Source organism: Pantherophis guttatus, chromosome 1 (assembly GCF_059756535.1).
Source record: "Pantherophis guttatus breed Tessera chromosome 1, ASM5975653v1, whole genome shotgun sequence".
Classification (NCBI taxonomy): Eukaryota; Metazoa; Chordata; class Lepidosauria; order Squamata; family Colubridae; genus Pantherophis; species Pantherophis guttatus.
Window position 1 is genome coordinate 36,057,057 of NC_142063.1, and position 17,250 is coordinate 36,074,306.

At 41.5% G+C, this 17,250-nt stretch overlaps 1 protein-coding gene across 1 annotated transcript; it reads left to right on the plus strand.

The window, feature by feature from the left end:
• Positions 1 to 2,765: 2,765 nt before the first annotated feature.
• Positions 2,766 to 4,815, plus strand: GPR132 (G protein-coupled receptor 132). The gene has a single exon (XM_034418643.3). The coding sequence runs from the start codon at positions 3,226 to 3,228 to the stop codon at positions 4,168 to 4,170; it is 945 nt and encodes a 314-aa protein (XP_034274534.2). The 5' UTR covers positions 2,766 to 3,225; the 3' UTR covers positions 4,171 to 4,815.
• The last annotated feature ends 12,435 nt before the right edge of the window (positions 4,816 to 17,250 follow it).

The window sequence follows — 17,250 nt, forward strand, 5'->3', positions numbered from 1 at the left end:
TGCAATTCAGGAGCCTTGGGCTTTTGATGCCTAACTTCTGATTTCAGCCCTTCCACACACCTCATGCAATGTTGTTTCTGAGAGAATGATTGTTGAAAAATTCCAAAGGTGCTTTTTCAAGAGGCAACTGGACTTTCTGGTTTTTCTTTGAAGACGTTTTGCTTCTCATCCAAGAACCTTTTTCAGACGTTTCACTTCTTATCCAAGAAGAAGCAGCTTCTTGGATGAGAAGTGAAACATCTTCAAAGAAAAACCAGAAAGTCCAGTTGCCTCTTGAAAAACCCCCTTTGGGACAACCATGACCAGGATGACCAAGAATCTCCATAGATACTGTTGAGAAATGATCTCAAAGTCTTGATCTAGGCTCCATGGCAGAAAGCATAATGAGTAGATTACTTATGTTCTCCAGCTCAATTCCAAAGAGATGCAGTTTCATTGATTTCAAGTACTCATCTCCACCCCAAAGTTTAAAACAAATATCCTACAATCTGCAAAGTTTGACTTACCCCTTTTGTCTTTTTATCCTCACCGCAAACAAAAATAAGAGCTGAAATTTTGATCCTTGTTCATTGGTGTAGTTGCTGATGGAATCATGTTGACTTCCCACCTGGACTACTGCAATGCTCTCTACATGGGGCTCCCCCTGGGGTGCACCCGGAGGCTCCAGCTGGTCCAGAATGCAGCCACGCGGTGGATTATGGGAGCAACGGGGCGCTCCCATGTGACACCTCCCTTCCAGCGAGCTGCACTGGCTCCCGGTGGTCTTCCGGGTGCGCTTCAAGGTGTTGGTGACCACCTTTAAAGCGCTCCATGGCTTAGGGCCGGGGTATCTACAAGACTGCCTTCTGCCACCAATAGCCTCCCACCGGCCAATACGCTCGCACAGAGAGGGCCTCCTCAGGGTGCCGTCTGCCAGACAATGTAGGCTGGCGACCCCCAGGGGGAGAGCCTTCTCTGTGGCAGCACCGGCCCTCTGGAACGACCTCCCCCCAGAGATACGCACGATACCAGACCTCCGGACTTTTCGTCGGGCCCTGAAAACTCATTTATTTCACCTAGCCGGGCTGGCTTGATCCCATCCATTTCGGTTTTAATTTGAAATTGTTTTTAATTGGGTTGTTTTAAATTGTGGGCCGAAATTATTTAATTACTTTTTAAACTGTTTTTTAAATTTTGTATGCTGTTTTATCTCGGCTGTTCACCGCCCTGAGTCCTGCTGGAGAAGGGCGGTATACAAATCAAATAAATAAATAAATAAATAAATCTGCCCATTGACCATTTTAAACCAGAGAAGCACTCCCTTTCAACCTATGCCCTCCATGGCCATTTTGACTTGAGCTACCAAAAAAAAAAAAAAAAGACACCTGGTTCTATAACAGGAAGAGATACCAATAACTTCTTCTAACTTAGTTTCTTGGGTTGAAACAAGATGAGCCGATGCTTGGAACATTGGGGTTAATAGCTTATCAAGTTGCCCATCTAACAAGTGGCTGGTGTGGAAATCCTTTGTACCTGCAACCTGTCAGCCAGGGTAAGTTTGAACACAGGTCTAATCCTTTTCTGAAAGAGTGCTAAGCCTGTACCAAAAATTAGCCCAACTGTCAGGCTGCAGGCACAGAAGAGCACAGGGTGAATTAAGAGGGAACTGTCAGTAGTAAGCAAGATCCATCTTCTACCTGAGCTGCAACAATGCTGGCTTGTGGGAGGAGGAAGAAATCCAAGGGAATTTCCAGTTGCTTTCTTTCATTTGTTTCACATCATTAAAGTATTGTTAAGGCCTTTAACTTTCTGGCCTCCTCACTGAGGCAGAAGAGGGCTGGGCAACTGGGGCAGGATATGTTAAGACTCAAGGAGTAGAGGAGATACTTTAATCCAGCCATTTTGTTGTGCGCTTACAGTCCTGAATTAGAAGAAAGTGTACATTCACCTCAAGAGTTGCAAGCGCTGATGTTCCTAAAGGGCCGTGCTTTTCCATCTTTGCCTCTTTAAGATGAATAGACTTGACTGGAGAATTCTGGGAGTTGAATCCTTCTTAAAGTGGCCAAGATGGAGAACCCTGCTCTAGGGTAATAACATAGTTTCTACAGAAGATAATAATGAAAATGATGTTGATACATGACAGAAACCTCAACTGAAGTTTTGAGACACACACAACACACACCCCCTGCAATCAACCCGGTGACAATTCCACATGAATCAGGTTTCCTTCTGGAGGGAAAGATCACTAAAGAACACTGATATGTTCCAATTATTTATCTGTTTATAAGATTTTTATCCCACTTTTATTACTTTATAAGTAACTCAAAGTGGTGAATTTACATAATACTCCTTCCTCTTCCTCTTTTTCCCCATAAGAACAGCCCTTTGGGTTGGGCTGAGAGAAAGTGACTGGCCCAAAGTCACCCAATTAGCTTTCATGCCTAAAACACGATTAGAGCTCAGTGTCCTGGTTTCTAGTCAGCAGAGGCAGAACAACTCTTAGTAAACATCATATACTATTATTCTGCATCACTTCCTAGAATAACAGAGTATACTCTAGATCAGGGGTGTCAAACTTGCAATGACACATTGTCATCACATGACATATCACATTTTTTTCTCCCTTCGCTAAACCAGGAGTTGGCATGGCCAACGCCTGACACATCTGGCCCACTGCTCTAGATGGATCTCTATGGAAGTGAAATGCTTTATCCAGAAAACTGTTATTGAGAACTCCTGCTCTCAATTAACCATATGCCAGGACTCAATAAACCAGCATACCCAGGAAGTAAAGTTTCTTTTGGTATTATGGTCAAAGCTTTTGAAGGTTATTGCCAGCACCTTGAACTCAGTCCAGAAGTGAATTATAGGCCTATGAAGATGATGCAATATTAGTTTAATATAGCATAATCCTCAATCCCAGTCAGTACCCAAGTTTCTATAAATTGCATCAAATTGAAACTTCCAACTTGCCTTTATTGTGATATCCATAATGTATTGCAGTGATCTATACAAAAGATTGCCTGGGTGAATGAAGCTAAGCTGTTTTCACAGAGCTAATGTCATAGTTGACAAATCAGCCTAAATTTAAAAAACTATTCCATGCCATCAGGAACACCTGTGCTTGTGCAGAAATTGCGGCTTTTAGGAATGAACTTGAAAGTAGATTAGATTACCTAACCAAACCTATTTTGCTTTTAGGTTAACAGGGGCTCCAAAGGAAGGAAGCATTTGTGGACTGACCTCATGGGTATCAGCAGTATGTGCAATTCCACAGACCTGCCATTCGAAGAAAGCCGCGAGCTCCTGATTGTAGTGTACAGCTTCATTTTTGCCATAGGCCTACCAGCTAACTGCCTGACTGCTTTTGTGACACTCATACAAATTTGGAAAAAAAATATCACAGCCATCTACCTGTTTGGCCTGTCCCTGTGCAACATTATGTACCTGAGCACCCTTCCCCTCTGGATTATCTATGTGAAAAATGGCCATCGTTGGAATATGGGGATACCGTCATGCCTGGTGACTGGATATATCTTTTTCTGCAACATCTACATCAGCATTCTTCTCCTGTGCTGCATTTCTATCGATCACTACAAGGCTGTGGTACGTGCACTGGAAAGCAGAGGGAAATGCTTCAGGTCCCAAAGGACTGCTACTATGGTCACAGTCGCCTTCTTTGGCATCATTGCTGCAATCTATTGCCCTGTGTTTTTCAACAAAAATATCCAGGAAAAAAACACAGCAACTTGCTTTGAAACTCCCCTCAATTTCAATTTGGCCCTTTACAATATCAGCCGGTTCTTCTTGGGATTTCTCATTCCTTTGGGGCTCCTTCTTTTCACAAACTATAGAATTTTTCGAAGTATTAAGACCAGCTGCAGCCTCAATCCAGACCAGAAAGCTAAAGTGAGAAACGTGGCAATTGCCATCATTTCTGTATTTGTACTGTGCTTTGCTCCCTACCATTTTGTGCTCCTTGTGAGAGCCATTATCTTCTTTCAGCACCGAGATCAGGTATGCACATTTGAGAAAAACATATATACTACTTCTGTGATCTTTCTGTGCTTTTCCACTGCCAAGAGCATTGCAGATCCATTTATCTATGTGCTGGCTGGTGAAAATGTCAGGCGTGAGATGTATCGCACATGTAGAGTGTGTGGAATTCATTCGTCAGATGAATCCCAGTGATATCAGAAACACACATGTTGGGAAATAAAGAAGACAATATTACTGCCCTTCACTATTGAAAGTTTGTGTGGCTTCTTTAAAAGACCTGAATGGAAAGTGGATAACATTTTCAAATGCACTGAAACATTCCCTTTCTCTGGTAGTCACCATCTGTTTCAGAGAATTCTGATCTTCATACATTGAACTTAGTCAATGGGCCTTCACAATAAAGTCACAATATTGTGATATGTCTATGCAATGCTGAAGACATAATGATGCATTGATGAAGGATTATATGACATTGTTGAGAAGCTGCTAATATGGTTTTGGGTCATTTATCAATTCTTTGCTAATGAAGAAAGGACTAAAATGAAAAAAAGCACAAGCCATAAACAAATGCAAAGTGAATAAGCAATGCTCCTCTCTGGGATACCTTCTAGGGCAGGGGGGACAAACTGGCGGCCCACAGGCCAGATGTGTCACGCACAGGCCAAGCCCACCCCAGCTCTGTGAAGACAAAAAATGTTGCGATGTCACATTATGGCCATGTGACATGGTGAGTTTGACACCTATGTTCTAGGGTGTTGGGTTGTTTTTAACTGCTGACATAATGTCTTTGAATAAGATAAGTTATTATTGAATTCTTGAATAAATTTCCCAAGTCTTTATTGTATTTCCTTATTGTTCACACAAACACAATGTTGAATTTATGCAGTCCAGATATCTATGAGGTTATATGGCAACTGATAGCACAAATTGTATATGTTCAAAGAAAATATATATTTGTATCTAAAGATGAGTTTCCGACTTCTGAAATATACAAGGGAATTCAACTTTAGGTTAGAAAGGCCCTTAGATCATCTAGTTCAACTCCTTGCCCAATGCAGGATCTACTAGAACATCGTTGATCATCCAGCCTCCATTTGAAGATCTCCTAATGAAGAACTCATCACTTGATGTGACAGTTTGTTCCACTTGCTGACAGCACACTCAGGAAGTTTCTCCTGATTCTAACCTGGCTGAAATGCTCCCTTATAGTTTTAACCCACTGGCTCTGATCCTAACCTTCTAAGGCAATTTATTTATTTATTATTAATTTTATTGATCACCCATCTTGTCTCAGGGCAACTCTGGGTGGTTTACAATATTTTTTTAAAAAATTGTTTACAAAACCTACATACAATTCAAACTAAATAATATATAATGATAAATACTCAACCCTAACTAATAAATAAAATAAAAATAAAACATGAAAGGGGACAAGCCAGGCTGGCTGGCTGGAGCTTAGATCAACTCCAAACTTCTCTTGTGCTTCCTGTAAAAGGCGTTGGCTAAACCAGCTTTGCTTAACCTTGGCAGCCCCCAGATGCAATAATGAATAGATCTACTTCTATGTGACTACTGTTCACATAATTCAAGAGTGTTAACATATTTCCCCTTAGACATCTTTTCTGTAGGTTTAGACATTCTCAGAACATTGCCTTGGCATAGTGATTAAAATGAAGTATTGCAGGCAAACTCTGCCCACAGCCTGGAATTAAATCCTGACGAGGCTCAAGTTTGACTCAGCTTTCCATCCTTCTGAGAGCAGTAAAATGAAGGCTCAGGTTATTGGGGAAAATATGCAAATATTTATATTGGAAGCCACCAGAGAATGCTGTAAAACACTATGGGGCAGTATGTAAGCCTAACTGCTATTGCTATTGAATCATTCTTAATACGTCTTGATTGCCAGAACCTTCATCATATGGTAACCTTTTCCTGAACTTATTCCAATTTTTCATTGATCATTTTGAACTATGGTGCCCCAAAATGGATGCAATAATCAACATGAGGTCTAACTAGGGCAGAGAAGAGTGGAACAATTACTGTAATTTCCACAATTTGGTCTCTATTCCCCAGTAAATGCACTCTAAGATAGCACTTGCTTTTTTAACAGCTGCATGACACATCTAGTTCATGTTTACCGATGGCCCACAAGGTCATCTAGATCCTTTTTGTAGATACTACTTCCAAGATGCATATTATATATGGTTTACACTTTTCTTATTCAGATGTAGAACATTATTTTTTTTTCTCTTACATTCTACCTTATTTATTTCATCTTGGTGCTCAAGACTTGTTGAGTCTTCCGTCTTTCATCCAAAAAGTTAGCCCAGCTATATATATATATCATCTGCAAGATTAACAAGTGGCCCTTCAACTACTCATCCGCACATGGCCGAGAGCTGTGAAAGTCGACTCAATTCTTTCCCTCAAGCTGAAGTGGAAACATTAAGAAGCACCCTTTCATGTAGTCATTCACCAGCTGTGAATTCATCCAGCTGTGGTCTCATCTACTCCCTATTTTATCATTTAATTAAGGGGACTAGAATGGGATAGTCTGTCAATGGTTTCTTGATATACTATGTCTTCAGTGCGTCCTCAAAATTCTAAAGGAATGACTCTTTCAAAGAAGTTAATTTGATATAATCTGCCCACTGTTATTTGTAGTATGCCTCTTCAAGTGTTCACAAAGATTATTAAGAGTGGGTCTATGTTCACTTCTACTAGTTCCTTCGATACACTGAGGTGTACCAACTGGCCCTGGAGACCTGAATTAATTGAAATTAACTACCTTTTTCTTCTTACCCTCTTCCTTATCTTACCTCAAGCCACAGTGCTCAACTTAAGAAAAATAGTCACAAATGTATAAATCAGCCCTTTATAATGCAACATCTTCCCCAGACCACAACTTCCCAACATAACAGTATGCAGAGTGTCAAGTTGGGAATGTTTGGGCCCGGATTCTATTTTCATATATTCTGTTCATTCACTATGAAAAAAAAAAAAAAAAAGTAAAGATGTCTTTTTTACCAGGCTTCCTTCAAGGTATAGTTTCCTGTTTTAGAGGAATTGAGAGTTGAAAGAATCATGCAAAATGCCAGGTCTACATTCCTTTATTCTATCCACGTCTCTGGTGACTCAAAACTGAAACCTCAAACCATTTACAGTAACTACTACTTTAATCCTACCTTTATTTCTAAGATTGCAGAATTACATATACAAATTCAGCTAGAATAGCCACTGGTCCAGTTTCACTCAGAAAATGTCATGGCATTTGAACCCAACTCTTTCTTCCCTAATATTGTACCACATAGTAATTGTATAAAATTCTGCTTTGGAATTAATTCATGAATTTCTAGTAGCCAAGGTATAAATGGCAATGGTGACCTACTGCTCTCTCTAATAAGTATGATGCTTTGATTTTTTTTTCCAAGCAGAAAATTTCCTTTACTATTAATTACTTTGTTGATAGATTGTTCACTGAATGTTCATTGAAATCACAGTTCCTCCAAATATTATTCCAGCTGACTGGGTGCTAATCCTGAACTATAATATTGGTTCATGTGCTAAAAGAGAAAATAGATCTTTATTTTACAATATGTATTTCAACTGCAATGTGTAGATGTGGTCACCAGATGGCACCCAAAGCTATCTTATTTCACTAACAGTGCCTATCATTTGTACAAAGAAAATTAGCATGCTCTTTTCTATTTTTCTAACTTTCTGTCTCTCTTTCTATTTAATTCTACTTCTAACCCACCAGAAACAATTCTTTGTGGCAATATAAACAACAATACGGTCTCATGGTTTCCAGCCTGGAAACCATAAGACCAAATTGGCTAAAGACCAAAGTGGTGGCCGTGGATGAGTCATAAATAATATGGGAGAAATTGTCTTGCAGTCTTTGTGGCAGGTAGGTGCAGGCAGCAGCACTCAACTGATTTTGCTTGATTTTGAAGTTAAACAAGGTTGTTTTAATGATTAGACCAGATAGATTATATAAAGAAGAGCAATATGATGTAACCTAAGAGAGAGCTGGAAAAGCTTCTTGGATGAGAAGTGAAACGTCTTCAAAGAAAAACCAGAAAGTCCAGTTGCCTCTTGAAAAAAAGCCTCTTTGGGACTATCATGACCTGAATGACTGAGAATCTCTGTAGACATATAGAGAGAGAAGTTAAAATATATTAATACTTATATCTAAAGCCATTTCTTTATCTTTTTTCTTTCTTTTCTATTTTTCTTTACTTTTTTCTTTTCTTTCACTTTTCACTTTTTGCTTTTGTTTTGATTTTTTTCTTTTTTCTTCCTTGCTTTATACTAGCTTGTGTTAGTTTTTATCTTATTAAAAGTTTTGATTATATATGAAAAATTAAACAGTCAAAATGTGTAAGAGGACCAGGAAATAGTATGTGGTAACCTAGACTAAAAAACTGGGGGGGGGGGGATCACAGAAGGTAGTGGCAAACCACATCCCTGTTATTACCAGAAAATCTCTGGTGACTGTGCAAAAATGAAAATTATTCAAAAGTACTTTGCATGTTAAATCAGTCCAAATGCAGCATGTCGCAATGTATGCTAGTATGACAGCATATTTGTCTGTCAGTGCACAGATTGAAGGAAAACACTAGAGTCCATTTGCTGCAGGAGCCCTTGTCTGTCTTCCTAATCTTCTACCCTTTTCATTAAGAATTCATAAATGTTTTCATATAAAGTGTTAACGTTTTTCCTGTATATTTGCATCCAAATTATTTCATGGCTTGGTCCTTTCATACCACTAGCTATTATGTTGGATTCTGCCGTATTGATTAATTCATTTTTGTTCTGCCTAGGATCTGGACCAAACTGTGCTTGCTCTGATTGGCTTTTAACCTGTTTGTTTTCACTGGGGGTAGTGAAGAATGCTGCCTCCATTAACTTCAGCATCCACAGTTGGTGCAAAAAATAATTCCTAGTTGTCTAAACTCATGAACCCTTCCCCCACCCACCCCTACCCCCCCAAAAGCTGGGTCTTTGTTCTGGTTTGTCACTCCTCCCTAAACTCAAGGGCTGTTTCTTTTCTTCCTACTCTAATTCCCCTTTCTTCATCTTCTGTTTCAAATTTCCAAGCTGCCTTCCCTGGTCCGTCCATCTTCTGCTTCTTCCCTGAAGAATTTTGAAAGCTGTGGGCCCAGAGTTATTTGCTGCTGCTGTTGCTGCTGCTGCTGCTGCTGGCTTCATTTTCTTCCCCTCCCTGTTTCCCTGGAGCAAAAATTGGTTTTTTTCCCTTTCCCGGACCTCCACCCCACCCCCCTTCTTCCTAATCTGGAGAAAGAGACAAAGCCAGCCTAAGGAACACCCAACATTTTAGCAAAGGCTGTGCCCAAAGGGGAGAAGGGGAGATAATTGCAACAGCTCAAACCAAGGAAAGCAAATGAGAAAGAAAAGGGGAGATGGGGCAGCTCCGGAAATATCTGGAAACTGTTTGTCCAACATCTCACAGAAAGACGTCTTCTTCAACTTCCTAAAGCTGTTGATGTTCGGTGCTCCTGTGAAGTTCACCAAGGCTTATGCCTTTCATTAAAATGTGATGGTCAGAAAAGATACTACCAGATTCCTGATTTTTAGCCACCATAGACTAACATAGTTCGCCTCCTACAATGCCCTATGAAACTATAACCCTGATTTTTTTCTGGAAAGAAATTTTGAGCCTAAAACTAGATTACATAGATTTGGATTATATAAGCACACTCAAATACACTGGAAGATCCTGCCCACCTAGCAGCTTGAAAATATGCAAACATGAGTACCGGTAGATAAATAGTTACCACTTTGGTGGGAAGGTAACAGAGTTCTGTGTGTCTCAGTGTATAGTCACTCTGGCCACATGACCACAGAAGTGTCTTCAGACAACACTGGCCCCCTCGGCTAAGAAACGGAGATGGGCACTGCCCCCTAGAATTGGACGTAATTGGACAGGAGAAACTTTTACCTTTACTTTGATATCCTTTGCGGAGGAATAAGTCCTCCCATTTATATAAAGAAGTTCATTGGCTTGAGGATGCCCAAGTCAAGATGTCTTACCTTTTGTAGCTGAGCTGGCCCCCATGACATTCTTCCAGGGAGCAGAGTCCTCTGAGAGTCTTTCCCCAATGCTGCATTGAAGGGCTCACTTACCGTTCCTTGAGTCAGCTTAAACATTTATTGGCATGCTTCCCAGGTCACATGTGGTGAGTTTCTGCTGTGATTGTGTAGAGGGCTAATCCTATCTTTGTTGGATCTTTGGCAACCACACCTTGGTAGTGTTGGAAGAAACTTCCTTCTGGGTTCTGCTCCAAGTGGGGAAACAGACACTGGAAACATGGAGACTGCTTGGAAAGATGGTTTAATGGTGAACAGGATCACATGGCTTGAGTTCCTGAACAGAAAAGGGGGCAGATACAGAAAATCCTCGGGTTTTTATGCTCTCTCTGGCTCTGCATTTCTTGGGGCCCAGAAAGAGTACCCTGATTGGTTGTCAGACTCCCAGGGGGTGGGGGCCTTGCTGGCTGATGCAATCTTCCCAGGTGCCATGTGGTGAGCCTCGTCTAGATGGGTCCCATTGTGTTAGTTTCTGTTGCTATTGTGTTGCAAATGTCCTTTGACAAAGGATTGGGTTTCTGCCTCTGTCCCATTAACAAAGGGTGGGGGGCAGGAAGGTGGGAGCTGCTTCTCCCAGGGAACATGCTTCTCCCAGGGAAATATAATATTCTGCCTTTTTCATATTTCCTAAAATATTTCACTCTTCCAGGAGAGGGGTGGGTGCTAACTTCCTACAATCCCTACTCTTTTTTTTTTTTCAAAACGTGAGTTTTGAAACAAGTTCTTGGCAAAAGATTAAAATTGATCAGGTCAGGGAGGCTTGATGAGTGCTTTTAATTTTCTAATGCAAAGGGGAGGCATTGATAGAGGCAACAGAAAAGGATTCCTTCAGTGGCTTCCAAAAGCTTTCAACCATGAAGGTCTAGCAGCCAGGAAAAAATTTCTGGTAAGAATTTTACAGTATCCAATTTTTCATGCCAATTAATTTCAGACTTCAGATATTACTTTCTGTGAGCTTCCAGTCAGGTTTCAAGCAAGCACATGTCCCAAAATTTTTCACAGCCATGATTTTCCTTTAAATTGCAGGCTGCCCATTTCCAAGGGTTGGTTACTGAACCTGCCCTAGCTCTTTATTGCATCCAGGATTTGTGAGTCCAAATTGAGGTTAGCCAGTGTACAATATCCATTCTTTTTTTTCTTTTTTCTTTTTTTGGTGTTACACATAATGAGCCCTGGGATTTCTACTCATGAGACCAGTGCAATATATCTTCCTTTACTGGGCAACTGGGCAGCATCATTTGTGAGTCACAGTCAGGGCTTGGGTTTTGGATATCACTTTTCTGCTATCTCTTCAAGTGAGGGAATTGCCTGAGGGGTATTGCTTCCTTCCCCATGGAATTAGCAGGGAGATATGACTCCTTGGGCTTTTAGTGCCACAGAGCAAAAATCAATCTAGGAGAAGCTTTGTGTGGAGGTAAGTGAAGGAAATAGTTTCAATCTAATTCTGAATAGTGTGTCTCTCTGTGTGTGCATGTGTATGCAGCTACTTTTACAATACAGACAATACAAACATTTTGGACATATTTCTCCTCTCCACCAGACAGAAATCTAGAGTGTACATAACTTGCTGTGGCAATCACTCCCAAATACAATTCTTACAATAAACTGATTACAATATAAATGAGACAAGAAAGAAAACCTTACAATGAATTTCCACCTTCCCCCCATAGTCTTTTCAGCTGTCTTCTGGGAATTGAAAAAAGTCTTTTGGTCTTTACTTGTACATCTCAGGGTCTTTTCTTTCATGTCTGCTGGGTAGCATGCTTGATGGTAAGGCTGGTCAGTCAGGCTTGGGAAGGTCTGCTCCACTCTGGTTGCTGTGCTGACTTTCAGTGGAGACTGGATTCAAACCCAATTCCTGGTTCAAACAGATGGAGGGTCTCCTTTGGAGGCAGCATCTGGATCCATGTGCTCTGCTTCCACAGGTTGCAGAGTCCTTTGTGCAGGGCTGAAAGACATTAGAACAGGGTCCCCTCCCCCCTTTGTGGGTAATCTTCCCAGGAAAGGCAATGTAACAGGATTAGAGATGGGGGGGGGTGTAGATAGCTTGCAGGCAGAGTTTGAAAAGAAACAACACAACTGTATTGCAGTTACTAAACAGATAATGCAGTTTCAACAAAATGGAGACACAACAGATAAGAAAAAACTGGATTCACATGCTTCAGGAAAGAGATGAACAGGTAAAACCCATTTAAACACATACAGTAAATGCAAGACTGATTTTTTTCCCTTGTAAACAAACTTAAAACGTTTCCTCATAAACTTGAGTTGTTACTTTAAGATACAGGGAGGAGGAGAAAAAAAAACCAGAAATAAAATGTCTCCTTACTCTGTCTTTGTTGGCCAGACAAACACAGGGCAAAGGCTCTTTCTTTCTTTTTTCTCTCTCTCCCATTTTTCATTGTTTCAACCTCTTTTTTTTTTTCTAACAATTTAAAATTCTTGTCTCTAGAGATCAGATACATTTTACAGTTACAATTACCTCGAGGGCGCACAAAGACTTAAGACACACACACATAAAACAAGGAAGACAAAGAGAAGAAAACAGAACTCTGAGATTTCACACACACTGATCATTCCCACATAAATCTCAGTTAAATTAGGGAAGGCACAAATCTTAAACATACCATGTGGTTGCATAGAAGACAGAGAGACAAACAAACAAACAAAACAAACAAACAAAACAAATAAAAAACCCCCAACATTCCTATTTATATATCTCCCTTTTCTTTTAAGTACCTTTATTTAGCCAAATTTGTCTCCCGGTGTTGTCTCTTAGCAAAGCCCATTTTTGACACAATTTTCCTAATTTCCTTTTATCCATGCCCCTCAATATGGGCACCCGCCTGGCGTCCCAGGCCGCGAGCACTTCATCTACTGGGGTCCCCGCCACCCGCGAACTATCGCTACCCATGACCCTTTCCTTTTCTCCGGAAGGATCACTTCGACTTAGCCGGGTGGCACGCCGTCAGTTTTCAGAGAAAAAGCTCTGGGAAGGACTTCGATTCCCTTACGAAGTATGGGCCCCTTCCTCTTAGGGAATCGCCGTAGTTTTTCGGATCCAAAAAGGGGATCCGGGAGGACCTGCTGACCCCAGCAGGTGGTACTGGCACCTCCTCTCACACACACACGCTCGCCCCGTGTCTGGGCTGGACAAAACCGGGTTTCCCTTTCACAATTTATTAATCCCCCCTTTTTCACACGCTTGGCTTTCGCTTGACTTCCATTCCTTTTAAACACAAAGTTCCACATTTGGTGACCCCCCCTTGCTTTCTCTATCCTACCGATCATGGCTCGGTGGAGCTAGCAGTAGGCAGAGGTGCGGCTAGAGGTCACTCAAAGAGGTGAAATCAGACTGTTTTCCAGGTGGAATCCCACACACACACTTCCTCCTTCCCTAACAGAAGGTCCTGTGCTCTGGCAAAACCCCCATGCTCTCCAGACTGTTAGTCTTTCTGCGGCTAGGAAATGCACAGAGGAAGCAAGATCCAGCTGTACTTGGGAGAAGGGCCTTCACTCACACACATGCAGGCATACACAAATTTCCCATGCTTTTCCATACTTTAAGATCAAAATTTAGAGGTACTCACCTTCTTTCCAAGCAGCCTTTGAGCTCAAACTCAAAACCCCTTTAAAACCTAGTTCCAAATGGCCAAGGTCCATGAAAGCATACCCACAGACTCAATGGGTCTGCTGCTAGCAAGGGAGGCTTACCTGGGCCTGGTCCATTGGTTAGGTTAGCTTGGAGTCCCTTCGTGGTCGCCAATTGTTGGAAGAAACTTCCTTCTGGGTTCTGCTCCAAGTGGGGAAACAGACACTGGAAACATGGAGACTGCTTGGAAAGATGGTTTAATGGTGAACAGGATCACATGGCATGAGTTCCTGAACAGAAAAGGGGGCAGATACAGAAAATCCTCGGGTTTTTATGCTCTCTCTGGCTCTGCATTTCTTGGGGCCCAGAAAGAGTACCCTGATTGGTTGTCAGACTCCCAGGGGGTGGGGGCCTTGCTGGCTGATGCAATCTTCCCAGGTGCCATGTGGTGAGCCTCGTCTAGATGGGTCCCATTGTGTTAGTTTCTGTTGCTATTGTGTTGCAAATGTCCTTTGACAAAGGATTGGGTTTCTGCCTCTGTCCCATTAACAAAGGGTGGGGGGCAGGAAGGTGGGAGCTGCTTCTCCCAGGGAACATGCTTCTCCCAGGGAAATATAATATTCTGCCTTTTTCATATTTCCTAAAATATTTCACTCTTCCAGGAGAGGGGTGGGTGCTAACTTCCTACAGTAGTATAGTGGTTTAACGCACCCTGTTATTAACACAGCTGCCTGCAATTTCTGCAGGTTCCAATCTTACCAGGCTCAAGGTTGACTCAGCTTTCCATCCTTTCTAAGGTAGGTTAAATGAGGACCCAGTTTGTGGGGGCAATAAGCTGACTTTGTATAAATATACAAAAGTATGAAGGCTATTGCTTAACGCATTGTAAGCCGCCCTGAGTCTCCAGAGAAGAGTGGCATATAAATCAAATTAATTTAAAAAAAAAATAATTACATGTGACCATCAGCCAGCAAGACCCTCACCCCCCGGGAGTCTGACAACCAATCAGAGTACTCTTTCTGGGCCCCAAGAAATGCAGAGCCAGAGAGAGCATAAAAACCCGAGGATTTACTGTATCTGCCCCTTTTCTGTTCAGGAACTCAAGCCATGTGATCCTGTCCACCATTAAACCATCTTTCCAAGCAGTCTCCATGTCTCCAGTGTCTTTTTCCCCACTTGGAGCAGAACCTAGAAGGATGTTTCTTCCAACAGATCCACAAGGGCAATATTTTGTTAGCTGAAGATGCTGTGTCTCATGACAAAAGGATGAAGGCCACAGATGGCAGAGCCACATCCCGCACATGCATAAAGCTGGGCTTTTCAAAGAAGAATATACAGATATTCTTTTCTCATCTGTATGCATGAAATGTGCCAAGAGTATTTTGAGCTTAAATTACTATTTTTTCATGTATTTCATATTTGAGAAAAGGGAAGGAACCCAAAAGTTCTGCACTGCAAACAGAGGGAGTTCTGGAGGGCTAGGAAACAAGGGATAGAAATCAAGAGTTGAGACCATTTTATTGTATGCCACTCAGTCATGTATATGAAATGGACAGCTATATACATTTAATAAACAATAATAATCTTTTATACACTCCAGAAATGCATAAATTTACTGGAACAATTGGCATGTTTCTGTAATTCTCAAAAATGGCTAGCATAGTGAAAGTGGCATCAACTATAAAGCAAAACTAGTATGATTGGTCTCCAGCTTTCTTGCTCCCCTAGGCCCTTGGGAAGTGGCACACTTCTAAACAAAACCCTGGGTTGTCCCAACATCATGGTATCTGTGGGCCTTTCCACGTTTGGATCTAACCAGGGCTCAAGCATCTCTCTTCTATTGTGTATCCATTAGTGGTGGAATTCAAATTTTCTGTTCTGTGGACATGGTTCTGTGGACATGGCTTGGTGGGCGTGGCATGGTAGGTGTGGCAGGGGAAGGATACTGCAAAATCCCCATTTCCACTCCACTCTGGGGCCAGCCAGAAGTGGCATTTGTCAGTTCTCTGAACTACTCAAAATTTCTGCTACCGGTTCTCCAGAACCTGTCAGAACCTGCTGAATAGCACCCCTGGTATCCATGATGTTCTATAGTCCCCTATTTTGTTAGAGTTGCCCAGATATTTAATGTATTTAAATACATGCAATAGAGGTAGGATGGGAATCAATACTCAGACAGAAACTCTCATGCGAGTACAGATAGTCCTCATTTAGCAACTGCCTCGAACAGTTTGCATTCACAATGGTGATAAAAAAGTAACTTTGCAACCAATGTATTCATCATTTTACAGCCAATTAGTACAAGTTTTTGTGTACTAATTGACCTGTGCCTGACCTATTTTAAAATTTTTCTCTTCCTCCCAGAGTGGAGAGATTATTTAAACAAGCTATCTCTTCCTGAGCTGCTTTTTTTCCTCAGCACAGGGGAGCGCTAAAAAGTGCTAACTGCAAGTTAATAAACTCAGCTCCTTCAGCTTAATTACCATAGTTTGCCACTCCTGCCTAACACTGACAAGACCCTAATCAGTTTCACACTAAAGGCTTTTGTTTGCCTCTGGTTTGCAGCTATGACTGCTAGGCAAAGAGCTGGCACTTGGGCATTCCTTTTGATGTCTATTCCCTGTTGTGTGCTTGCTTATTCTCTTGTAATCCCTTCCTCTCAAAAAAAAATCAAATATAAACAATTCCCCTCTTACTGATTATCCCAGTAAGCATTCCACCAGAGTGGGGGAGTAGGGAAAAAGGAATATAAGATTTGTCCTCTCACCTGATTTCTTGGGAGGCAAGTTTCTTTGTCATCCCCCAACTGCTTGGGATCTTCTGACATAGTAAAGGAAAACTCTGGAGCAAAATCATAAGGACAGTCATAGTCATGTAATTTTCCATTTAGTTACCATTTTGCTAAATAATCAAGTTGTGATCCTAATTGTGGTCACTAAATGAGGACTACCTTTATTGCTTTTGGTCAATTCAAGCATGGGGGGAAAAGCAGTTCACTCAGCACTGGGGAAAGACTGATGGGTCCAGATAATGCTGGAGGCTAGTGTGCTGCTTTGCAGTATACCGGCTTCTCTTTCATGTGTTTATAAAGTTTTAACACTATAGATGGAGCACACAGTCCTGTGAGAACCAATGGAGGCATCAGTGGCCAAATATCAAAAACCACATGGGGTTTTAGGAGTGGGAATTGCCACCCAGTAAGAAGCAGCAAATAAAGCATGGGATAGAAAACAACGCAATGGCCTAAGGCAGATGTGTGGGGTTCTGGGTCTGTAGGAAGTTAACACCCACCCCTTTCCTGGAAGAGTGAAATATTTTAGGAAATATGAAAAAGGCAGAATATTATATTTCCCTGTATGAGAAATATGAGAAGCATATTTTACAGAGAAAACAGCTCCCACCTTCCTGCCCCCCACCCTTTGTCAATGGGCCATTAAGGCCTGGGCCAGTCTACTCTACATAACTAAGATCTACCTCCTTCAGGCAGAGCCATAGTAGGAATTGCCAAAGATAGGATTAGCCCTCTACACAATAGCAGCAGAAACTCACCACATGTGATCTGGGAA